The 26,246-nt window shown below is 43.6% G+C and overlaps 1 protein-coding gene across 4 annotated transcripts in view; it reads left to right on the plus strand.

Annotated features, from left to right (window-relative positions):
• LOC138673093 (ras and Rab interactor 3-like) overlaps positions 1 to 21,939 on the plus strand; it is a 128,186-nt gene extending 106,247 nt beyond the window's left edge. For 3 of the 4 annotated variants that reach the window (XM_069761694.1, XM_069761692.1, XM_069761695.1), the window contains exons 4-6: positions 192 to 503; positions 606 to 734; positions 16,913 to 17,729. In XM_069761694.1, the coding sequence (XP_069617795.1) occupies positions 192 to 503; positions 606 to 734; positions 16,913 to 17,088 (617 nt within the window). In that variant the 3' untranslated portion in view covers positions 17,089 to 17,729. Of the gene's footprint in view, positions 1 to 191; positions 504 to 605; positions 735 to 16,912 lie in introns of all 4 variants that reach the window. The other variant, XM_069761693.1, reaches the window with a different exon arrangement.
• Positions 21,940 to 26,246: the final 4,307 nt, after the last annotated feature.

Below are 26,246 nucleotides of genomic sequence, written 5' to 3' on the forward strand. Positions count from 1 at the left end.
ACGGAGGACAGAGAATGAACTTCAATCCAATATTGCAGCCAGCATGCAGCCAGCAGGTAAGGAAAGGGTGAATCAAACACCCGAAAACTCCGCCCATATGACCCAAAACCAGTCCCGCCAAATTCAGGTGACAGAGTCCCTTTAGTGTGCCAATAATGACTAAATTCCAATGCCATATCTATTTCTCTTAGCTTTGGTCATCGAAAAATCATTATACAAGTGTTTACTGAAACCTCTTAAAAATGTGATTTACTCACGACTTCTGGAAATGCACGATAGAGATGGTTCCTTGGCCAAGTTACTAGGTAATCAGAAGAAGATGAAGGCTAGTAGTAGTGAACAGAGACCACGTGCAGGAGTACCTGGGCCCAGCATTATGGAGAAAATTCAGCAGAAGTTGTCCCTCATGCATACCGCTTACTCTCCAGAGAAGAAGAAACTGCTTTTGCTGAAAGTTTGCAAGCTGATCTATGAAGCAATGGAGACATGCAGTGGAAAGAAAGGTGTGTTAACTGTAGCATGAGACTACAAAGAGGAATTATTTCCTTTTCTTTATATACATTTTGGTGATTGGTTTGATAAAATTTAATATTTCCATTTTCTAGAAGCCTTTGGTGCGGATGACTTCTTACCAGTTCTTATCCATGTTTTGCTGGGCTGTGACCTAACCTCTGTGCAGCTAGATGTAGAGTACATGATGGAACTTCTGGATCCTATGCAGCTTCAGGGAGAAGGTATGTTTAGATTATGGTGGATGGATCACTTTCACCAAAAATGGGAAGATGCTTCCACCTATTCTTTATAGAAGGAGATACGACTGTTACTGAAATTTTGATAACTGCCAATTGCAAATCAATGGCTTACATTTCCTTAATCATGGACTTGAGACTCTGTCATTGATAGAATTTGCTTAAACTCTTGTGTCTGTGACAGCAGCCCAACTGTCTGACTTGAGAGAGATGACTGCTCTTAACTGATGGATATCTAATGTACATAGGTATATGATCAGCATTAGGAATTTGTATATATGGTTCCTTACATTAAAGTTGGGGTTTTATAGATAGTGGTACATGAGGTCTCTAATGTGCTTCTGATGGCAACAGTGGTTCTTTTCTGTCAGATTGTGTATGACCCATCACACAATATATTGTAACTAGCTGAAGCGCCCGGCGTTGCCTGGGCATAGTAAATATCTGTGGTTAGTTATAGCACCTCACTTCTCTTATTTTCCCATCACGCCTCTCATTTTCCCAATCACATCTTTCATTTTCCCCCTCACATCTCTCATTTTCTCCCTCACACCTCTCATTTTCTCCCTCACTCCTCTCATTCCCCCCTACCACTTGTCATTTCAACCTCACATCTGTCATTTTCTGATCACTCCACTATTTTTCCTCACTCCTCTCATTTTGCACTCACACCTTTTCATTTTCACCTCACACCTCTCATTTTCACTTCATCACCTCAGTATATACATGTTTGTCATCTCCCTTATATATAGTATACATCTGTATGTCATCTTCTGTATATAGTATATACCTGTATGTCATCTCCCCTGTATATAGTATATACCTGCTGTGTGTCATCTCCCCTATATATAGTATATACCTGAATGTCATCTCCTTCTATATATAGTATATACCTGTATGTCATCTCCTCCTGTATATAGTATATATCTGTGTGTCATCTCCTCCTGTATATAGTATATACCTGCATGTCATCTTCTATATATAGCATATACCTGTATGTCATCTCCTCCTGTATATAGTATATACCTGTAGGTCATCTGCTCCTGTATATAGTATATACCTGTGTGTCATCTCCTCCTGTATATAGTATATACCTGTATGTCATCTCCTCCTGTATATGTACCTGTATGTCATCTCCTCCTCTATATAGTATATATCTGTGTGTCATCTCTCCTGTATATAGTATATGTTGTGAATTCCGCTCTTGGGCTCCCTCCGGTGGTTGTAAGTGGCACTTTTGTGAGTTCTGCTCTTGGGCTCCCTCCGGTGGTTTTAAGTGGTATGGCTGCTCCTTGGATTTAGCAGTCTGCAGCTGCTTCCATTGATTGTCTTTCTGCTCGGCTATTTATGCCTGGCTCTTCCCTTCAGCCAGTGCCACTTGTCAATGGTTCCTGGTTGGATTCACATCTCTCTTGGATTTCCCTGATATCCTGACCAGTTCAGCAAAGATAAGTCCTTGCTTTGCTCTTTTCTGTCCACATGTTGTGGACTTATTCATTCTGTGCATTCTATGTTTTGTCCAGCTTGTCAGTATGGATTAATTCAGTTAAGCTGGAAGCTCTGGGAAGCAGATTTACCCTCCACACCTTTAGTCAGGTGTGGAGATTTTTGTAAACTCTGTGTGGATTTTTGTAGTTTTTATACTGACCGCACAGTATTCTATCCTGTCCTATCTATCTAGCTAGACTGGCCTCCTGTGCTACATCCTGGTTTCATTCTGTGTATGTCTTTTCTCTCTCCACTCACAGTCATTACTTGTGAGGGGGCTATCTATCCTTTGGGGATTTTCTCTGAGGCAAGATAGTTTTCCTGTTTCTATCTTTAGGGGTAGTTAGGTCTCAGGCTGTGACGAGGTGCCTAGGGAGTGACAGGAGCATCCCACGGCTACTTCTAGTGTTGTGTTGAGCTTAGGGACTGCGGTCAGTACAGGTACCACCTCCTTCAGAGCTCGTCCCATGTTGCTCCTAAACCACCAGATCATAACAGTACAAGTGACCAAAAATGAATTAAATGCATCTCAAAAGAAGGAAAAAAAAATTCTGAGCCATTTTTTTTCTGTGCTCTGTTTTGTCTTTTTTTTCCTCTTGATCTCTGGGTGGTTCAGGATTTATGCTCTGGCATGGATGTTCAGGGTTTGTTTTCTCGTGTGGATCAACTTGCTGCAAGAGTACAGAGTATCCAAGATTATGTTGTCCAGACTCCGGCTTTGGAGCCTAAAATTCCTACTGCTGATTTGTTTTTTGGGGACAGATCCAAGTTTTTGAACTTTAAAAATAACTGCAAATTGTTTTTTGCTTTGAAACCCCGTTCTTCTGGTGATCCCATTCAGCAAGTTAAAATCATCATATCCTTGCTGCGTGGTGACCCTCAGGACTGGGCATTCTCCCTTGAATCAGGGGATCCGGCGTTGCTGAATGTTGACGCATTTTTTCAAGCGCTCGGATTATTGTACGACGAACCTAATTCTGTGGATCATGCAGAGAAAACCCTGTTGGCCCTGTGTCAAGGTCAGGGAGCGGCAGAATTATACTGCCAGAAATTTAGGAAATGGTCTGTGCTCACTAAATGGAATGAGGGTGCTCTGGCTGCTATTTTCAGAAAAGGTCTTTCTGAAGCCCTTAAAGATGTTATGGTGGGCTTCCCTATGCCTGCTGGTTTGAGCGAGTCTATGTCTCTAGCCATTCAGATTGATCGGCGTCTGTGCGAGCGCAAAGCTGTGCACCATATGGCAGTGTCCTCTGAGCAGAGTCCTGAGCCTATGCAATGTGATAGGATTTTGACTAGAACTGAACGGCTGGAATTCAGACGTCAGAATAGGCTGTGTTTTTACTGTGGTGATTCTGCTCATGTTATTTCTGATTCCCCTAAGCGTACTAAGAGGGTCGCTAGGTCTGTTACCATCAGTACTGTACAGCCTAAATTTCTTTTATCTGTGACCCTGATTTGCTCATTGTCGTCCTTTTCTGTCATGGCATTTGTGGATTCAGGCGCTGCCCTGAACTTAATGGACTTAGAATTCGCCAGGCGCTGTGGTTTTTCCTTGCAGCCTTTGCAGAGCCCTATTCCTTTGAGGGGCATTGATGCTACACCATTGGCCAAGGATAAACCTCAGTACTGGACGCAGATGACCATGTACATGGCTCTAGCACATCAGGAAGATTGTCGTTTTCTGGTGTTGCATAACCTGCATGATGTTGTTGTGCTGGGTTTTCCATGGTTACAGGAACAAAATCCGGTGCTGGATTGGAAAACTATGTCTGTGACTAGTTGGGGTTGTCAAGGGGTACATAGTGACGCTCCTTTGATGTCAATTTCCTCTTCCCCCTCTTCTGAGGTCCCTGAGTTTTTGTCGGATTTCCAGGATGTATTTGATGAGCCCAAGTCCAGTTCCCTTCCTCCACATAGGGACTGTGATTGTGCTATTAACTTGATTCCAGGTTGTAAGTTCCCTAAGGGCCGACTTTTCAATCTGTCTGTGCCAGAGCATGCCGCCATGCGGAGTTATGTTAAGGAATCTTTGGAGAAGGGGCATATTCGGCCGTCTTCGTCACCATTGGGAGCGGGTTTCTTTTTTGTTGCTAAGAAGGATGGCTCCTTGAGACCCTGTATAGATTATCGTCTTCTTAATAAGATCACGGTCAAATTCCAATACCCCTTGCCTTTGCTTTCTGATTTGTTTGCTCAGATTAAGGGGGCTAGTTGGTTCACTAAGATTGACCTCCGAGGGGCATATAATCTTATTCGTATCAAGCAGGGTGACGAATGGAAAACTGCATTTAATGCGCCCGAAGGCCATTTTGAATACCTCGTGATGCCTTTCGGGCTCTCTAATGCTCCATCTGTGTTCCAATCTTTCATGCATGATATTTTCCGCAATTATCTTGATAAATTCATGGTTGTATATTTGGATGATATTTTGATTTTTTCCGATGATTGGGAGTCTCATGTGAAGCAGGTCAGGATGGTATTCCAGATTCTTCGTGATAATGCTTTATTTGTGAAGGGGTCTAAGTGCCTATTCGGAGTTCAGAAGGTCTCTTTTTTGGGTTTTATTTTTTCTCCCTCGTCTATGGAAATGGATCCTGTTAAGGTCCAGGCTATTCATGACTGGATTCAACCCACATCTGTGAAGAGGCTTCAAAAATTTTGGGGCTTTGCTAATTTCTATCGCCGTTTCATTGCTAACTTTTCCAGTGTGGTTAAGCCCCTTACTGATTTGACAAAGAAAGGCACTGATGTGACGAATTGGTCCTCTGCGGCTGCTGAGGCCTTTCGGGAGCTTAAACGCCGATTTACTTCTGCCTCTGTGTTGCGTCAGCCGGATGTTTCTCTTCCTTTTCAGGTTGAGGTTGACGCTTCTGAGATTGGGGCAAAGGCCGTTTTGTCTCAGAGGGATTCTGATGGTTCTTTGATGAAACCGTGTGCTTTTTTTTCCAGAAAGTTTTCGCCTGCGGAACGCAATTATGATGTCGGCAATCGGAAGTTGTTGGCTATGAAGTGGGCGTTTGAGGAGTGGCGACATTGGCTTGAGGGAGCTAAGCACCGCGTTGTGGTCTTGACTGATCATAAGAATCTGATTTACCTCTAGTCGGCCAAGCGGCTGAATCCTAGACAGGCTCGATGGTCCCTGTTTTTCTCCCGTTTTAATTTTGTGGTCTCGTATCTTCCGGGATCTAAGAATGTTAAGGCTGATGCCCTCTCTAGGAGTTTTTTGCCTGATTCTCCTGGAGGCCTTGAGCCGGTTGGCATTCTTAAGGAAGGGGTGATTCTTTCTGCCATCTCCCCTGATTTGCGGCGGGTGCTTCGGGAATTTCAGGCTGATAAGCCTGACCGCTGTCCAGTGGGGAAGCTGTTTGTTCCTGATAGATGGACAAGTAAGGTAATTTCTGATGTTCATTGCTCAGTGTTGGCTGGTCATCCTGGGATTTTTGGTACCAGAGATTTGGTTGCTAGGTCCTTTTGGTGGCCTTCCTTGTCGCGCGATGTGCGTGCTTTTGTGCAGTCCTGTGGGACTTGCGCCCGGGCCAAGCCTTGCTGTTCCCGCGCTAGTGGGTTGCTTTTGCCTTTGCCGGTCCCTGAGAGGCCCTGGACACATATTTCCATGGATTTTATTTCGGATCTTCCTGTTTCCCAGAGATGTCTGTTATCTGGGTTGTTTGTGACCGGTTCTCTAAAATGGTCCATCTGGTACCTTTGCCTAAGTTGCCTTCCTCCTCAGATTTGGTTCCATTGTTTTTTCAACATGTAGTTCATTTGCATGGCATTCCGGAGAATATTGTGTCTGACAGAGGTTCTCAGTTTGTCTCTAGGTTTTGGCGGGCCTTTTGTGCTAGGATGGGCATTGATTTGTCTTTTTCTTCGGCGTTTCATCCTCAGACTAATGGCCAAACTGAGCGAACTAATCAGACCTTGGAAACCTATTTGAGATGCTTTGTGTCTGCTGATCAGGATGATTGGGTGGCTTTCTTGCCGTTGGCCGAGTTTGCCCTTAATAATAGGGCTAGTTCGGCTACTTTGGTCTCACCTTTCTTTTGTAATTTTGCTTTTCATCCTCGTTTTTCTTCGGGGCAGGTTGAGCCTTCTGATTGTCCTGGTGTGGATTCTGTGGTGGACAGGCTGCAGCAGATTTGGACTCATGTGGTGGACAATTTGACGTTGTCTCAGGAAAAGGCTCAACGTTTTGCTAACCGCCGTCGGTGTGTTGGTCCTCGGCTTCGTGTGGGGGATTTGGTTTGGTTGTCTTCTCGTCATGTTCCTATGAAGGTTTCTTCCCCTAAGTTTAAGCCTCGGTTTATTGGTCCTTATAAGATTTCTGAAATTATCAATCCGGTGTCTTTTCGTTTGGCTCTTCCAGCCTCTTTTGCCATTCATAATGTTTTCCATAGATCTTTGTTGCGGAGATATGTGGTGCCCGTTGTTCCCTCGGTTGATCCTCCTGTCCCGGTGTTGGTTGAGGGAGAGTTGGAATATGAGGTTGAGAAAATTTTGGATTCTCGTTTTTCGAGGCGGAGGCTTCAGTATCTTGTCAAGTGGAAGGGTTATGGCCAGGTGGATAATTCTTGGGTTGTTGCCTCTGATGTCCATGCTGCCGATTTGGTTCGTGCTTTTCACTTGGCTCGTCCTGATCGGCCTGGAGGCTCTGGTGAGGGTTCGGTGACCCCTCCTCAAGGGGGGGTACTGTTGTGAATTCCGCTCTTGGGCTCCCTCCGGTGGTTGTAAGTGGCACTTTTGTGAGTTCTGCTCTTGGGCTCCCTCCGGTGGTTTTAAGTGGTATGGCTGCTCCTTGGATTTAGCAGTCTGCAGCTGCTTCCACTGATTGTCTTTCTGCTCGGCTATTTATGCCTGGCTCTTCCCTTCAGCCAGTGCCACTTGTCAATGGTTCCTGGTTGGATTCACATCTCTCTTGGATTTCCCTGATATCCTGACCAGTTCAGCAAAGATAAGTCCTTGCTTTGCTCTTTTCTGTCCACATGTTGTGGACTTATTCGTTCTGTGCATTCTATGTTTTGTCCAGCTTGTCAGTATGGATTAATTCGGTTAAGCTGGAAGCTCTGGGAAGCAGATTTACCCTCCACACCTTTAGTCAGGTGTGGAGATTTTTGTAAACTCTGTGTGGATTTTTGTAGTTTTTATACTGACCGCACAGTATTCTATCCTGTCCTATCTATCTAGCTAGACTGGCCTCCTGTGCTACATCCTGGTTTCATTCTGTGTATGTCTTTTCCCTCTCCACTCACAGTCATTACTTGTGAGGGGGCTATCTATCCTTTGGGGATTTTCTCTGAGGCAAGATAGTTTTCCTGTTTCTATATTTAGGGGTAGTTAGTTCTCAGGCTGTGACGAGGTGCCTAGGGAGTGACAGGAGCATCCCACGGCTACTTCTAGTGTTGTGTTGAGCTTAGGGACTACGGTCAGTACAGGTACCACCTCCTTCAGAGCTCGTCCCATGTTGCTCCTAAACCACCAGATCATAACAAGTATATATCTGTCTGTCATCTCCTCCTGTATGAGACCTCGTTCACACGTTATTTGCTCAGTATTTTTACCTCAATATTTGTAAGCTAAATTGGCAGCCTGATAAATCCCCAGCCAAGAGGAAGCCCTCCCCCCTGGCAGTATATATTAGCTCACACATACACATAATAGACAGGTCATGTGACTGACAGCTGCCATATTTCCTATATGGTATATTTGTTGTAGTTTGTCTGCTTATTACTCAGATTTTTATTTTTGAAGGATAATACCAGACTTGTGTGTGTTTTAGGGCGAGTTTTGTTTGTCAAGTTGTGTGTGTTGAGTTGCGTGTGGCGACATGCATGTAGCGACTTTTGTGAGATGAGTTTTGTAAGGCAACATGCGTGTAGCAACTTTTTGTGTGTCGAGTTGCATGTGACAGGTTAGTGTAGCAAGTTGTGTGCAGCAAGTTTTGCGCATGGCGAGTTTTGCGCGTGGCGAGTTTTATTTGTGGTGCCTTTTGAGTATGTGCAAGTTTTGTGTGAGGCAACTTTTGCATGTGTTGCAACTTTTGTGCATGTGGCGTTATTTCCGTGTGTGCAAGTTTTGCGTGTGGCGAGTTTTCCATGAGGTGAGTTTTGCACTTGTGGCGAGTTTTGCAAGAGCCTAGTTTTTGCATGTGGCGAGTTCTGCGCGTGGCGAGTTTTGAGCGGCGACTTTTGTGTTTCGACTTTTATGTGGCGAGGTTGGTGTATTTGTGGTGAAATGTGTGCTGAGGGTAATATGTGTTCAAGCACGTGGTAGTGTGTGGCGCATTTTGTGTGTGTGTTCATATCCCCGTGTGTGGTGAGTATCCCATGTCGAGGCCCCACCTTAGCAACTGTACGGTATATACTCTTTGGCGCCATCGCTCTCATTCTTTAAAGGGAAAGTGCCACCAGTTTTCTTGTATTTTGTTTTTTTTTTGTGAAATTAAGCTTAAAATAGTAATTAAAATGTATTAATGCAATGTTTGCACTGTTTGCAAACATTTCTATATGAAAAATATTATATATTTTTCTACAAATATACATATTTACCACTAGGGGGAGCATTTTCCGTTTTAGACCTCAAGCAGCTATAGTAAGATTTAGCAGCTCTGCCCCAGGGATATTAGACCACCCAAAAGGGGAGGGAAATGGTGATGTCAGCAGTTACTGCCCCAACAGTAAGAATGAAGAGCAGCATCACAGGGCAGAGCCATTTTGTGTGTGACTGCCCTGTGACCTGCTATCACCAGCAGTTACTGCAGCGGAGTTGTTCGCTATAAAAATGTGATAAAAACAATTTAAAAATGCATACATATTCATCCCATCATTTATAATGCATTCCGCAATTTTTTCTGGGGAAAAACGCATCGCAGTAAAAAACGCAACATGTTCTGCGCATGTCGTGTCTCCTTTGATGTGGGCTCCGGCGCTGAGCCCACATCAAAGTCACGACATGTCGGCTGTTTTGTACAGCTGACATGTGCGCGCAATAGCGGCAGGTGAAATCGCAATTCACCCGCCGCTATTAACCTGTTAAATGCCGCTGTCAAATGCTGACAGCGGCATTTAACTACCGCTTCCAGCCGCGCGGCCAGAAATGAGCGCATCGTCCACCCCCGTCACATGATCAGGGGTTGGCGATGCGTCAGGATGGTAACCATAGAGGTCCTTGAGACCTCTATAGTTACTGATGCCAGCCTGCTGTGAGCGCCCCCCTGTGGTCGGCACTCATAGCAAGCCTGTAATTCAGCTACGGAGCAGCAATCTGATGATCGCTGCTATGTAGCTGAGCCGATCGAGTTGTGCCAGCTTCTAGTTTCCCATGGAGGCTATTGAAGCATGGCAAATGTAAAAAAAAAAGGTTTTTAAAAATATGGAAAAAAAAAATTAAAGTTTAAATCACCCCCCTTTTGCCCCATCAAAAATAAAACAATAAAAAAATCAAACCTACACATATTTAGTATCGCCGCGTTCAGAATCGCCCGATCTGTCAAAAAAAAACCAACATGACTGACATGTGCCTGCAATAGCGGCGGGTGAAATCGCGATTCAACCGTTCCTCTGTATGTGTTTTCCGTCCGGCGGAAACAGCTGTTTTGACGGATCCTGCAAAAAACGGATGAAACGTGTTGCCATCCGGCGCTAATACAACTCAATGAGAAAATAACGGATCCGGCGAAAAAAAAACTGATCTGGCAGAAAAAAAAGGAACTTGTGGAAAAAAACGGATCTGGCGGGAAAAAACGGATCTGGCGGAAAAAACTGATCTGGCTGAAAAAAAAGGAACTTGTGGAAAAAAATCGGATCCGGCGGAAAAAAACATCAGGCGGGAAAAAAAGGATCCGATGGAAAAAAAACTGATCTGGCAGAAAAAAAAAGGAAATTGTGGAAAAAAAATGGATAAGGCGGAAAAAAACGGATCAGGCGGGAAAAAACGGAACTGGCAGATAAATAAAAGGAACTTGTGGAAAAAAAACGGATCCGGCGGAAAAAAACGGATCAGGCGGGAAAAAAAGGATCCGATGGAAAAAAAACTGATCTGGCAGAAAAAAAAGGAAATTGTGGAAAAAAACGGATCCGGCGGGAAAAAACGGAACTGGCAGATAAAAAAAAGAACTTGTGGAAATAAATGGATCCGGCGGGAAAAAACGGATCCGGCGGGAAAAAACGGAACTGGCAGATAAAAAAAAGAACTTGTGGAAAAAAAATGGATCCGGCGGGAAAAAATGGATCCGGTGAGAAAAAACGGATCAGGCGGGAAAAAAAGGATCCAATGAAAAAAAAACTGATCTGACAGAAAAAATAGGAAATTGTGGAAAAAAACGGATCAGGCGGGAAAAAACGGATCCGGCAGGAAAAAAGTGGATCCGGCGGGAAAAAACTGATCAGGCGGGAAAAAAAAGGATCCGATGGAAAAAAAACTGATCTGACAGAAAAAATAGGAAATTGTGGAAAAAAACGGATCAGGCGGGAAAAAAAGGATCCGATGGAAAAAAAACCTGATCTGGCAGAAAAAAAAGGAAATTGTGGAAAAAAATGGATCCGGCGGGAAAAAACGGATCCGGCGGGAAAAAACGGATCAGGCAGGAAAAAAAGGATCCGATGGAAAAAAAAACTGATCTGGCAGGAAAAAAAAAGGAAATTGTGGAAAAAAACAGATCAGGCGGGAAAAAAAGGATCCGATGGAAAAAAAACCTGATCTGGCAGAAAAAAAAGGAAATTGTGGAAAAAAACTGATCCGGCGGGAAAAAACGGATCAGGCGGGAAAAAAAAGGATCCGATGGAAAAAAACTGATCTGACAGAAAAAAATAGGAAATTGTGGAAAAAAACTGATCCGGCGGGAAAAAACGGATCAGGCGGGGAAAAAAAAAAAGGATCCGATGGAAAAAAACTGATCTGGCAGAAAAAATAGGAAATTGTGGAAAAAAACGGATCAGGCGGGAAAAAACTGATCCGGCGGGAAAAAACGGATCAGGCGGGAAAAAAAGGATCCGATGGAAAAAAACTGATCTGACAGAAAAAAATAGGAAATTGTGGAAAAAAACAGATCAGGCGGGAAAAAACGGATCCGGCAGGAAAAAAGTGGATCCGGCGGGAATTAACGGATCCAGCAGGAAAAAATGGATCCGGCGGGAAAAAACAGATCAGGCGGGAAAAAAAAGGATCCGATGGAAAAAAAACTGATCTGACAGAAAAAAAAGGAAATTGTGGAAAAAAACGGATCCGGCGGGAATTAACGGATCCAGCAGGAAAAAATGGATCCGGCGGGAAAAAAACGATCCGGCGGAAAAAACGGATCTGGCGGAAAAAAACGGATTCTGCAAATGTGCCTGCAGGATGCGTTTTTTTCCCCATAAACTAGTATTAGCGACGGATCATGACGGATGGCCACACGTCGCGTGGTCGCGTCCGTCGTGCAACGGATCCGTCGTGTTTTGGCGGACCGTCGGCACGAAAAAACGTTCAAGTGAACTTTTTTTGTCCAGCGTGTCCGCCATTTTCTACCTCGCATGCGCTGCCAAAACTCCACCCCCTCCTTCCAGACTTCAGAATGGGCAGTGGATGTGTTGAAAAACTGCATCCGCTGCCCACGTCGGGCACAAATTTCACAACGTGCGTCGGTACGTCGGCCCGACGCATAGCGACGGACTCGTACTGATGCAAGTGTGAAAGAGGCCTTTACGAGGGTTGAATTAAAAAAAAAAACGCGTGGGCGCCCGTGCAATTTTCTGCGCCAGAGGGGGAAAGCCGACGGCCGGGGGCCAATATCTGTAGCCTGTAATGAATATCAGCCCGCAGCTGTCTGTATAGCCTTTACTGGCTATTAAAATAGGGGGACCCCCCCCAAAAAAAAATTGCGTGGGGTCCCCCTATATTTTATAGCCAGAAAGGCTACGCAGACAACTGCAGGCTGATATTCATAGCCTAGAGAGGGGCCATGGATATTGCCCCCCCCCCCCCCCCCGGGCTACAAATACCAGACCACAGCCGCCCCAGAAATGGCGAATTTTAAAGATGCGCCAATTCCGGCACTTAGCCCCTCTCTTCCCACTCCCGTGTAGCGGTGGGATATGGGGTAATGAAGGGTTAATGTCACCTTGCTATTGTAAGGTGACATTAAGCCGGGTTAATAACGGAGAGGCGTCAATAAGACGCCTATCCGTTATTAATCCAATAGTAAGAAAGGGTTAAAAAAAACACGCACACATTAGGAAAAAAGTATTTTAATATTCTTCATTTCACCATACTTACCATACTTCAGCGCCTGCAAAAAACGTAAAATAATAAACCGTATACTACCTGTCCGCCGTAGTCGGGTGATGTCACTGCTCTATAGGACCCTCAGTGACACACTGACAGGAGACAATGGCTCCTACAGTGCATCACTGAGAGGTTACCTTAGGACAAGGTCTGACTTTATGGCAATTGCTGCCTGGGAAAATTTCTCATACAGCAATGGCATAAAGTGAGACTAGGGACTTTTTTTTTTACAGCGGCGGAGGAATACAGTGGTGGAAGGATACCTTCCTGCCGTCTTTGTGTTCCTGGAGCCCCTAGAGAGCAGTCGCATTATCTGATGCTGCTGTTCTCCACGGGAGATCGTCGTGGGACACTCGTGGATTTCTGCGGACAGGGAGTATATTGGTTGTTTGGTTTTTTTCATATTTTTTTACAGATGATATTGGCTTCGGGGAACAAAATGACAAGTAATAGTGAGTATGAAATCTATGTTTAATGTACTGTATGTCTATAAGTATGTAATGTATTGTATGTAGCATGTATGGAGTATTTTTTTTTTTTTCATTCAACACATTAGCCGGATGATGGGACTATTACTGTCCCATAATTGGCTAATGTGTCAATCACTGTCATTGTAGCAGGCATCGTCCGATGGGACTTGTAGTCCCATCAGACGATGCTTGCATACACGCATAGAGACCCCCCACGCCGCACAGAGACCCCCCCAGGCCGCACAGAGACCCCCCCAGGCCGCACAGAGACCCCCCCCATGCCGCAGAGACCCCCCCACGCCGCACAGAGACCCCCCCACGCCGCACAGAGACCCCCCCCACGCCGCACAGAGACCCCCCCCACGCCGCACAGAGACCCCCCCATGCTGCACAGAGACCCCCCCACACGCCGCACAGAGACCCCCCATGCCGCACAGAGACCCCCCCACGGCGCACAGAGACCCCCCCACGCCGCACAGAGACCCCCCACGCCGCACAGAGACCCCCCCACGCCGCACAGACGCCCCCACGCCGCACAGAGACCCCCCACGCCGCACAGAGACCCCCCCATGCTGCACAGAGACCCCCCACGCCGCACAGAGACCCCCCAACGCCGCACAGAGACCCCCCCCACGCCGCACAGAGACCCCCCACGCCGCACAGAGACCCCCCAACGCCGCACAGAGACCCCCCCCACGCCGCACAGAGACCCCCCAACGCCGCAGAGACCCCCCCACGCCGCACAGAGACCCCCCACGCCGCACAGAGACCCCCCACGCCGCACAGAGACCCCCCCACGCCGCACAGACCCCCCCACGCCGCACAGAGACGCCCCCACGCCGCACAGAGACCCCCCACGCTGCACAGAGACCCCCCATGCTGCACAGAGACCCCCCACGCCGCACAGAGACCCCCCAACGCCGCACAGAGACCCCCCAACGCCGCACAGAGACCCCCCACGCCGCACAGAGACCCCCCAACGCCGCAGAGACCCCCCCCACGCCGCACAGAGACCCCCCACGCCGCACAGAGACCCCCCACGCCACAGAGACCCCCCCACGCCGCACAGAGACCCCCCAACGCCGCACAGAGACCCCCCCCACGCCACACAGAGACCCCCCCACACCGCACAGAGAGGGAGAGCGACACAGGGGGAGAGTGCAGTTTACCGGAGATCACTGGGATTGTGGGGAGGCGGAGACAGAGCAGGGGGAAGCACACATGGCAGAGTGTGAGAGCAGAGGATGTCTGCCCAGAACCTGCAGTGCCTGGAGTACAGAGGAGAAGTGAGGGCTTCTCTCCTGTGATAGAGAGTAAGTGGAGCTCGGCAGATAGCACAGGGCTCTAATAAAATGGCAGCTAGTCACACCTACAGCAGTGAGTTGTGCAGCCCACAGAGGCGTGCCCAGCTCACTGCTAATGCTGCTGCAATGTTACAGATAGGGTCCGAGCCGGTCTATTATCTCCTATGTCCATGGGGTGCCGTAATCTGACACTGATAGTGACGTGCTACTGCTGCAAAACCAAGATGTCAGCCCCCAGTGCCTTCTTTCTACTCATATAACACACAAAATATGTTTTACATGCATTCAAATCTGGGTTATAACAGCATGTTATGCTACATTACATTGATTAATTAATGATCTACAAATGCGGTACCTTCCCTTTAAGTCCCCCTTGTTCACATCTGGCAGCTGTCAATTTGCCTCCTACACTTTTCCTTTCATTTTTTCCCATTATGTAGATAGGGGCAAAATTGTTTGGTGAATTGGAAAGCGCGGGGTTAAAATTTCACCTCACAACATAGCCTATGACGCTCTCGGGGTCCAGACGTGTGACTGTGCAAAATTTTGTGGCTGTAGCTGCGACGGTGCAGATGCCAATCCCGGACATACACACATATACACACACACATTCAGCTTTATATAGTAGATATGTGATACTGATCATTGGTCTTGTACAGTAGGGGAAATAAGTATTTGATACACTGACAATTTTGCAAGTTTTTCCACCTACAAAGAATGGCGAGGTCTGTAACTTTTATTGTGGGTACCCTTCAACTGTGAAAGACAGAATCTGAAAAAAAATCCAGAAAACCACATTCTATGATTTTTACATGATTATTTTTTATTTTATTGCATGAAATAAGCATTTGATACAATAGAAAAACAGAACTTAATATTTGGTACATAAATCTTTGTTTGCAGTTACAGAGGTCAGATGTTTCCTGTAGTTCTTGGCCAAGTTTGCACACACAGCAGCAGGGATTTTGGCACATTCATCCATACAGATCTACTCCAGATCTTTCAGGTTTTCACTCTTTCAGTGAGTTTCCAATCCCTCCAAAGATTTTCTATTGGATTCAAGTCTGGAGACTGGCTAGGCCACTCCAGGACCTTGAAATGCTTCTTAGGGAGCTAATCCTTAGTTGCCCTGGCTGTGGGTTTTGGGCCATTGTCATACTGGAAGACCCAGCCACGACCAATCTTCAATGCACATACTGGGGGAAGGAGGTTGTTGACCAAAATCTTAAGATACATGACCCCATCCATCCTCCCCTTAATACAATGTAATTGTCCTGTCCCCTTTACAGAAAAGCTTCCCAAAAGTATGATGTTTTCCCCACCATGCTTCACAGCTGGGACAGTGTTCTTGGGGTTGTACTTATCATTCTTCTTCATCCAAACACAGCGAGTGGAGTTGATACCGAAAAGTTCTATTTTGGTCTCATCTGACCACATGCCCTTCTCTCCTGCCTCCTCTGGATTATCCATATGGTCATTGGTGAACTTCAAATTTACTTTGACATATGCTGATGTGAGCAGGGGGACACTGTGTGCCCTGCGGCATTTTAATCCATGAAGGTGTAGTGTGTTACTAACTGTAATGTTTGAGACCGCATTGCCAGCTCCTTTCAGGTCATTGACCAGGTCTTCCCATGTAGTTCTAAGCTGACCTTTCCTCATACCATCCTTACCCCAGAAGACGAGATCCCACATGGAGCCTCAGACCGAGGAAGATTGACAGTCAGCTTGTGTTTCTTCCATTTTCTAATAATTGCTTCAACAGTTGTTGCCTTCTCACCATATCGCTTGCCTATGCACATCCCAGCCTTGTGCAGGTCTACAATTTTGTCCCTGGTGTCGTTAGACAGCTCTTTGGTCTTAGCCATGGTGGAGAGGTTAGCGTGTGATTGATTGCGTGAACAGGTGTTTTTTATACAGGTAATGAGTTCAAACAGGTGCAATTAATACAGGTAATGAGTGCAGAGTAAGAGGGCTTCTTAAAGAAAAACAAACAGGTCTATGAGAGCTAGAATTCTGCTGGTTGGTAGGTGATCAAATACTTATTTCATGCAATTAAATGCAATTGAATTATTGAAAAATCATACTGTGTGATTTTCTGGTGTTTATTTTTAGATTCTGTCTCTCACAGTTGTAGTGTACCTATGATAAAAATTACAGACCCCTTCCATTCTTTGTAGGTGTGAAAACTTACAAAATTGGCAGTGTATCAAATACTTATTACCCACACTGTATGTATGATGAGGTATTCACTAATAAATGCCTTGCTCCTATGTAAGAATGTCTCCATAGACTTTGCACCTGATGGGGTCTGGATGGTAGCACTCTGATGCATCCTCTGTGGGCCTCTGTACAGGGTTTGTATATTCTTAGTATGTATTACAAGCTGCAAATAATGCAGCATGTTACAAATTCAGTTAATAAGCTAGAGACCGTCCCCACCTTTTTCATATTTCTGGTGATATAGACTCAAAACTCCAGAATGTAGTGCTATAATCATATTTAAAGGGTTCAATACAGACTATTATGCATTTGTCTGCTAATATGTGATCTTGTGACGTGCGGATTTTACATGTAGGGTTAATAAGGACTAATGTGCGAATAATGTTTTTTTTTAACAGCAATTTTTTTCTTTTTTTCTCAGGAGGTTACTATCTTACTACTCTGTTTGGAGCCCTCTATCATATCAGCAGCTTTAACACAGTATCACGACAGCTTAGTGTGGAGGCCCAGAACTCTATTCGCCAGTGGCAACGTAGACGGACTATTCATCACAGACACCATTTTCAAAAACCTAGGAAATTTAGCATGGACACATAAAAATAACACATGGACCATTAAGTGGCTTCCAGTTCTCATTATCATATAATGATCAGCTGTTACCGCAATATCTGAGCTTGAGCTAAATGACTAGAACTAAGTCTTGAAGCATTTTAGGACCAAGACAAGATCAAGCTAGAAGAAAACGGAGTGCAATCCAGGACACAAACCATTCTGCTCCGAAAAACCCGTGTTTTTCTTCTTTTTTTTAAAACACTTCAAACATTGTTTATAAATTGATGCTTCTTCTTCAATGCATTCCTAAATATTTGTGTATATAGGTCCAGGTTATTAATTAACAGCGTGAGACATAAAGTGTGTGTGGAAGGGTGAGTGATCCTGGATTGTCTTTTTTATCCCTTTACTGCAAAGGCAACCCTTTATAAAAAAAAGAAGCTGGCATGACCAAAGAGCTGGTTGTCATGGGTCTGGTTTCATTCCCCCACCAATCTGTTATTACTGCGGAAATTAGCATGAAAAATTAAGGGCGTTCCAGCTTTTGTATGGATTAACCAAGTTTGACGGAGCAGAGAGAACTTTTTCACGGTCAATTAGTAGCGCTCCATTAAAGGGACACTGTCACCTGAATTTGGAGGGAACAATCTTCAGCCATGGAGGCGGGGTTTTGGGTGTTTGATTCACCCTTTCCTTACCCGCTGGCTGCAATATTGGATTGAAGTTCATTCTCTGTCCTCCGTAGTACATGCCTGCACAAGGCAATCATGCCTTGCGCAGGTGTGTACTATGGAGGACAGAGAATGAACTTCAATCCAATATTGCAGCCAGCGGGTAAGGAAAGGGTGAATCAAACACCCAAAACCCCGCCTCCATGGCTGAAGATTGTTCCCTCCAAATTCAGGTGACAGTGTCCCTTTAAAGTGAAATTATTTTCCATTTTGACCTGGTTTTTCCTTTAAAGCCAATATGTCAGCTTAACATGCTCCTCTATGTAAGGGCAACATATTCCAGCTAAATTTCCATATTCCTAGTAGGCAAAATGGAATAAAGATATTGTGCTGTTTGACTACTAGAAGTTCTGAAGAAATACACCAGACGCCTGGATTTCTCTTCGATTTCTATTATTGCACTTTGACAATTTTGTATCCTTATGCTTACATTCATCATTAATGTTCAAAGTAACACAATATGGCGTTCAATAGGGTACTTATAAATGAACTCAGTGTACCAGTACCAACAGCCCACAGTCGGTGTATGACGGGGTATTGGTTATGACACTCAAACCATAACTGATATGCACTTTTTACCCATGCGTATTCTGGCGTCCTATAATTTGGACTATGTACCTTACAATAATTGGTGCAATTATCATCATGGACATCAGACAGTAACCTGTATACAAAGGACGGTTGAGTAAGTTTTTGTCTTTTTTAGGAGCATATCTATGTGTGCAGAATTATTAGGTAATTATTAATGTGTAGAATTATTATACAACTCAATGGTGACCATAAAAAAGTGCAACTAAAAACTCTGCGAAACTGTGCAGTTTTGATGCATTTTTTTCTCTATATGCTTCTTTGTGAAGTCTGAAAAAAACACATGTAAAAAATAAACCGCCATTGCATTGTTAAACACAGAATCAAAGCTTTTCTGACTTATTAAAAATGCAGATTCACATCTTAACCCAAAAAAAAGCATCAAATATGGGTGAAAATGTATAAAAGAAATTTAGCAAACACAATAATCGGAGAAGATTGTAATTGCGTTGTGTGGTGTGGACAACTGCAGAAAACCTGCAGAAAAAAAACAGTTAAAAAATGAAGCATTTAAGCTGGGTTTAACAGAGCAGAAAAAAGCAGTTAAAAAACCACAGCACTTAAAGGGAATCTGTCACACCAAATTTCGCCTATCAGCTAAGGCCACTGCCATCAGGGGCTTATCTACAGCATTTTCTGACCTTTCCCAGCGCCTGTGCCCTGCAGTACTTTGCTCTGCCCTCAACAGGGCAGATAAAGTACGCCTGCGTAGGAGCCGCGACAGGAAGCAAAGAAGAGGATGTCATCCTATGAAGATGGGAGGCGCCGGACCCAGACCGCGACGCCCATCGGATGGGACCGCCCCTGGGTGAGTGTAATCTAAGTTTTTTTCCTATCTTTCAGGTTACATCGGGGGCTTATCTACAGCAATACAGAATGCTGTAGATAAGCCCCTAATGGCAGTGGCCTTAGCTTATAGGTGAAATTTTGGGTGACAGATTCCCTTTAAGCTACGTGTGAACTTGGCCTTAGCGTTAGACTTTTATGACATTTTTATGGGCTTAATAGACAGAAAAACAATTGCACCATTTTTTACACCATTTACCAATCACCATAAATAATTTGATTTTGCTATGTTGTGCGGTCGTTACGACTACAGGGACAACAAATATATATATTTTTTCTGATTTGTGATGTTTATTATTGTTTTAAAAAGCACATTAAAAATTACATTATTGTAATTGTTTTTTTATTTTTACATTTTAAGGAAGGAAAAAAATCTCTTTTAGTCTCCCTTTAGGACACAGGGACATAGAAATACACTGCAATATACAGATGTGTCTCTGTGTACCAGTACACAAAATGTTCCTAGTGACATCAACGGGACCTGTGGCTTATGGCTTTAGCTGTTTTGCGCAATTATAGAGGTTGTGAATTCAAGTCCCAGAAAGACTCATGAAAAAAAGGAAAATTACATTTTTGGATTTTTTTTTAGCAGTTTTATAGGAACAAAAAATCTGACTTTCTTCATCTCTAGAATACAGCGACATAGAGATTTGCTGCTATGTACAATGTATCTGTTTATCTGTATCATCTGTTTCTGGGGGCATCTCCTACAATACAGCTCAAGATGATCAAATTCTCCTATGTTTATAATTGTGGGCTGTGGCTCATAGCTAGAGCTACTGCCTATGATCAAGGAGGTTATGGGTTCGATTATTGAAGAGACCAGAGAAAAAAATTGTTTAATCAATCTATGTGGGAGAAGAGATTTGGCCCTGCCCCTGAGGTGCTACAGAGAGAATAACGACGACTTATATGGCTCGTTCACACTTTTGATGAAATCGGATAAATGCCAATCACCCTGCATGGTGTTGAGCTGTAAGCCCACCAAGATTAAGAACAGGCTGTGTTTGAAACGTGTCTTGTGATCACATGTCTCTCCCCATGTTTCCCCGGTCTTCTAATATGAATTACACATGAATATCGCTGGGATACTTATTGGTTTTTAAATTGTGCCATTGAGTGCCTGCAACATTGCTGTTCACGGACTCTCGGATCGAGGGTGAGCTATTTTTTTACTACATTATATGCTGTAAGCATAAGACCCCACGGGCCCTCATACCACCCTCAAGGAGTCTGTTTCTGACAGTTTGAGCAGACACATGGATGTTATTGGCATGATGGAGGTCATTTTGCATGGCTCTGGCCTGCTCCTCCTTTTCCTCTTTGCACAAAGGAGGAGCTAGTGGTCCTGCTGCTTGGTTGTTGCCCTCCTATGCCCCCTCCACATCTTCTGGTGTATTGGCCTGTCTCCTGGTATCTGCTCCATGCTCTGGACACTGTGCTGACAGACAGCTACCTTTCTTGCCACAGCTCACATTGATGGGCCATCCTAGATGAGCTGCACTACCTTAGCAACTTCTGTAGGTTGTAGACCCCTCCTCATGCTACTGTACAGTACAATAACAAAATGCATGTGACCAAAACTACATCCAAAAAGGATGAGAACAGAGAAATGGTCTGTGGTCACCCTCTGCAGAACCACTCCTTTATAGGGGTTGTCTTGCTGATTGCCTATCATTGCTCCATGTTGTCTGTTCCATTTGCACAACAGCAGGAGAAATTGATTCACAGTCAAAGTTGCTTCATAACTGGACAGGTTGATTTCACAGAACTGTGATTGACTTGGAGTTATATATTGTGTTATACAAGTATTCCCTTTATTTTTTTGAGCAGTGTATATATGCATTGAAGAATATTTCCTTTGAAAACTATCTTTAAATAACAGAGAAAAACTTTATGTAAAAGCTAATGTTAAAATCGCATTGTGTACAGATTGCATTTGCATGTAATTTGAATGTCATTTGGATGCTAAGTGAGAAAAATCGCATTGTACTCACGTGAAAATCGCATGCAACTTGCAAGACACTCATCATGGATCATCATTGGACTGAATTTTTAAATGCTAGCGAGATTCCAGCCTAATGGTGGTGCCCTCTTTTTATTTCAGGATCACACTGCTTATCAACTAGGTGAATGGGACAAGTTTTAAAAGTGAAAAGTTGTTTGTCTTTACAAACACTCTGCAAAGTTTTTTCATTGGAAGATGCAACCCCTTCAAGTGTCCTATAATATTTCACATATATTTACAATTACATCTAAGTGAAACTCTGCAATACAGTCTTCATGTTTTCCAATATGGGTATTTTCACAAAGTGCTTGTAAAAACAAACACGTTTACAAATCCATTTTTAAAATGGTTGTCTAGGACTTTTACACTGATAGACTATCCTTAGTATAGGCCATCATTATCTGATGGGTGCGTGTGCGGTCAGAGGTGCAGGTAGTTGAAGTTTAGTGCCTTGGTCGGGTGAGCTGAAAACTGCTGTTCACAAACTATCTCCATCAAACCTCACTGAGCTCCAGCTATTTGCTAAGGAAGAATGGGCAAGAATTTCAGTCTCACGATGTACAAAACTGATAGAGACATACCCCAAGTGACTTGCAGCTGTAATCGCAGCAAAAGGTGGCCCAACAAAGTATTAAATTCAAGGGTCCGAATAATATTGCACGCCCCTCTTTTCAGTTTTTGAATTTTCACAAAAATTTAAAATAATTAATAAATTTTCATTCAACTTCACAATTTTGTTCCACTTGTTGTTGATTCTTCGTCAAAAATTTACATTTGGTATCTTTATGTTTGAAGCATGATATGTGGGAATAGGCTGAAAAGTTCCAGGGAGCCAAATACTTTCGCAAGGCACTGTATCCATATAAATGAACAAAGCATGGGTAACAAACAAGGAGAATAAGAGTAGCTAACACAGGAAGAGAGATATGATGTCATAAGCATCAGCGAACTTGGTGGGATGATACATGATAGGAATTCAAACCTTGAAGGCTAAACTTATTTATTAGAAACAGGATTAACAAAAGGGAGGAGGTGTTGCATTGCATATTAGGAAAACGTATATCTACAGAGATCCAGGCTTCAGAGCACGGTAGCTCTGCAGAAATTGTTTGGGTAAGAATGCAAGGAGAGAAGATCAGAAAGAACACTATTGTAGGAGTTTACTATGGGTCACATGGACACAGTGAAGATATGGATGAACTCTTCTTAAACCAGATGTCTCTATCCTAGTGATGATCGAACATGCTCGGATAACGTCTTATCCAAGATTGCTCGGTTGTTATCCAAGTACCTTGGATGTGCTCCTATATTATGTTCGAGTCCCCGTGGCTGCATGATTTGCAGCTGTTAGACACAACACATGTAGGGATTGTCTGTTAGACAGCATCAACGCATGTGGGGATTCCCTAACAGCCGCAAATCATGCAGCCACAGGGACTTGAACATAATATATGAGCACTCACAAAATACTCAAACAACACCCGAACATGCTCGGTTAAGACGTTATCTGAGCACATTTGCTAGTCACTGTTCTGTTCTCAAAAAAGTGCAACATAGTGATCATGGGTAATTTTAACTATAAGGCTGGGGTCACACTTGCGATTTCAATGCGAGAAAGAGTCTCTCGCATCAAGTCCTGGCCCTGCTGCCGGCACTCGGGACAGGAGCGTTCAGCTGCATAGAAATTCATACAGCCGCACACTCCAGTCCCTGCTGCTGGGACTTGATGTACGAGTTTCTCGCATTGAACTCGCAAGTGTGACCCTGGCCTAAAGATATTTGTTGGGAATCTCTCTCAGGCAAAAGTAATGAGTCCAGAAAATTCTTATCTTCTCTTGCTGACAACTTTATCTTTCAAACGGTAGAAGAGAGAACAAGAGGATCTGCAATCTTGGACCTTATTCTTACCAACAGGGAGTACATGGATGAGGAAGTAATGGTGGCTAAGAATTTAGGTGGCGGCCATCAAGCTATCGTCGAATTTTGGATTACAAGAGGAGGAAAACCAGAGAGGACTCAGACTTTAAGGTTGGACTTCAGAGACACACGACCACACAAGCAGGACGTCCTGACGCCACAACAATTGGAGCCCTTAAAGGGACCACACATCTAATTTTGCACACTATCTAGAAGACGCAGTTTGAGAAAGACCCGAGGCAGGGTCGAAATGTTACTACTCCATTTATACTCCCTGCTGTGTGTGTGTATATATATATAATTTTTGTCTCAACACATGTGAATAAATACATCACATTTTTGCAAAGATATACCATAAGAGTGCGGCTGATTTTTCTATATTGGACTTCAGAGAGGCAGATTTTAATGGACTCAAAAAGAGGGTAGGAAAGATCCAATGGCTGGATGTTTTAACCCTGCTGTTCTGTTGGTCAAAAATGACCGACTTTGAACTTCAATATTCTTTAAAATATTCAAGATGCGGCTCTGAAACCCGTGGCCGACCGACCCATCCTCATTTAAGTCAATCAACCACAAGTTTCAGAACCGCATCTTGAACACCCCAAAAAATACCAAAGTTCAAAATAGGTCTCCCCAGACCGAACAGAACAGCAGGGTTAAAGGACAGAAATGTCCAAGAAGGATGGAAAAATATTTTGACTTGAGAGGCTTCAGTGGTTGATACCTTTTAATGGCTAACTGAAAAGATGGTAACAAATTGCAAGGTTTCGAGACTACGCAGGTCCCTTCATTGGGTAAAGACTAATTCACATTCTGAAGAATCACATACTTATACACAACACAGCACAGAGAGAAAGAAGGCAATAGATAAGACAAGTTTTGTGAGGGGGTTGCATTCTACTATATGAGGGGGCTACAATGTATTCTATGGGGGCTGCATTATACTACATGAGAGGGCTAAATTATATTCTATGGGGCTGCATTCTACTTTATGAGGGGGCTACAATGTATTCTATGGGGGGCTGCATTATACTACTGTATATGAGGGGGCTACATTATATTCTATGGGGGCTGCATTACACTATATGAGGGGGCTACATTATTTTATATGGAGGGACTGCATTATACTATATGAGGGGACTACATTATATTCTATGAGGGGGCTGCATTATAGTGCTTCCTCTGGCCCATGTTGAGTGTGGTACCTATAGCCCTATACACAGGCTCACTCACTGATTCCAAGATTGTAGACACCTGTGATGCTAGTTAGTGGACACACCTTGAGTTAACATGTCTCTTTTGTCACAATATTTTCAGGGGTGCCATCATTTCTGTCCAGGCCTATTTAACGAGTTTTATTTTTTTTTTTAATCTGTGGAAGCATGGTTGAAAAGCAATGTCTGACTTTCATTTGTTCATTTTCATAGATCTTTTATTTATTATTACTTTTGTCAGATTCAAGTTATTTCTGTGACCATGGTGGGTTTTTCTGTCATTAAACGAGGAGTACCAACAATTTTGACCACGTGTATACTATATGGGGGCTGCATTATATATACTCTATAGGACTATGAGCAGTGCTTTATACTATATGTACTACATGGGACCTGCGTTATACTGTATTGAGGACTATGGGGAATACATTATACTATATGAAGAACTATGGGGTGCATTATGCTATGGGAAATTAATTGTACTACATGGAGAAATATGGGGGATGCATTATACTATATGGAGGACTGAGGAGTGTATTATACTATATGGAGGACTGAGGAGTATGTTTTAATATATGAAGGACTATAAGTAGTGTATTGTACTATGCGGAGGACTATGGGGAGTGTATTATACTATATGGAAGACTGAGGAGTGTATTTTAATATATCTAGGACTATTATGAGGAGTGTATTATGCTATATGGAGGAGTATGAGGAGTGTATTATACTATGCGGAGGACTATGGGGAGTGTATTGTACTATATGGAGGACTGAGGAGTGTATTTGAATATATATAGGACTATGAGTAATGTATTATGCTATATGGAGGATTATGAGGAGTGTATTATACTATATTGGGAATATGTGGGAGTTTATTATACTATATGGAGGACTATGGGGAGTGTATTACATTATATGGAGGACTATGCGGAGTGTATTATACTATATAGAGGACTATGAGGAGTGCATTATACTATATGGAGGACTATGGGGTGTGCATTATACAATATGGAGGACTGTGGTGCACATTATAATATATGGAGGACTATGGGGTGCATTAATCAAAACAAGCAAAATGCCTAATCATCAAGTGATTGGATTGTTTATGCTGGAACAAAAATCATTGTTCTCAGCAGCACATCAACCAGTGAAAACTGCAGATGTGCTGCTGATAACATGACACTGTATGGGGACAGATTGATCTACTAGATTGATCGTACTGTCCCCATCATTCTTCCTCAGCCATTGGAAAGAGGCCGCGAAACAAGCGTCGAACGACTTCAATATTGTCAATCACGCTCGTTTAGATGCACTGATCTCAGGCCACTAAATACAACAGAAATGTTTCTGTGTGATGGTGCAATATGTGAGCATTTGGGGCTCCATTTTAATCTTTTTCACAGGGCCCCGGCCCTGGATGTGTGGTTATATACAAGTAGGTTACTCTCTGAAATGTTTGTGCAAGAATGTGGGCCAGAGGTGAAAGAACTAATTTCAGTATAAAGCTACATTGTAGATACAATTCTTTCCTAGCATGTAGAGTACAGCAAATATTTGTTTTGCTGTAACAATCAGTTTTCACAATGCCGTCACGTGTAGTGCATGGCTGTGTATGTACTTGGAAAATAAATGACCATCATCTTATTCTTCATTCCATTCTTTGGGATCCAGATAATAATACATAAAGGGCTTGTACAAACTGCTCATTGTACAAATAATACTGATCAAATGGTAGATAAAGTATTGGTTGCCACAAAAACAGCTCCATACAGGAGTTGCTCTTTTCAGGAATCATGCTAAATTCATAATGGTTACAGAAAGACACTCAGGAGGGATGCTTTATCTTCTACTTTCCCAAAACCAGTTCTAATGTAACAGGTAACTTGGATGGTGCAATAA

Source organism: Ranitomeya imitator, chromosome 3 (assembly GCF_032444005.1).
Source record: "Ranitomeya imitator isolate aRanImi1 chromosome 3, aRanImi1.pri, whole genome shotgun sequence".
NCBI classification, from domain to species: domain Eukaryota; kingdom Metazoa; phylum Chordata; class Amphibia; order Anura; family Dendrobatidae; genus Ranitomeya; species Ranitomeya imitator.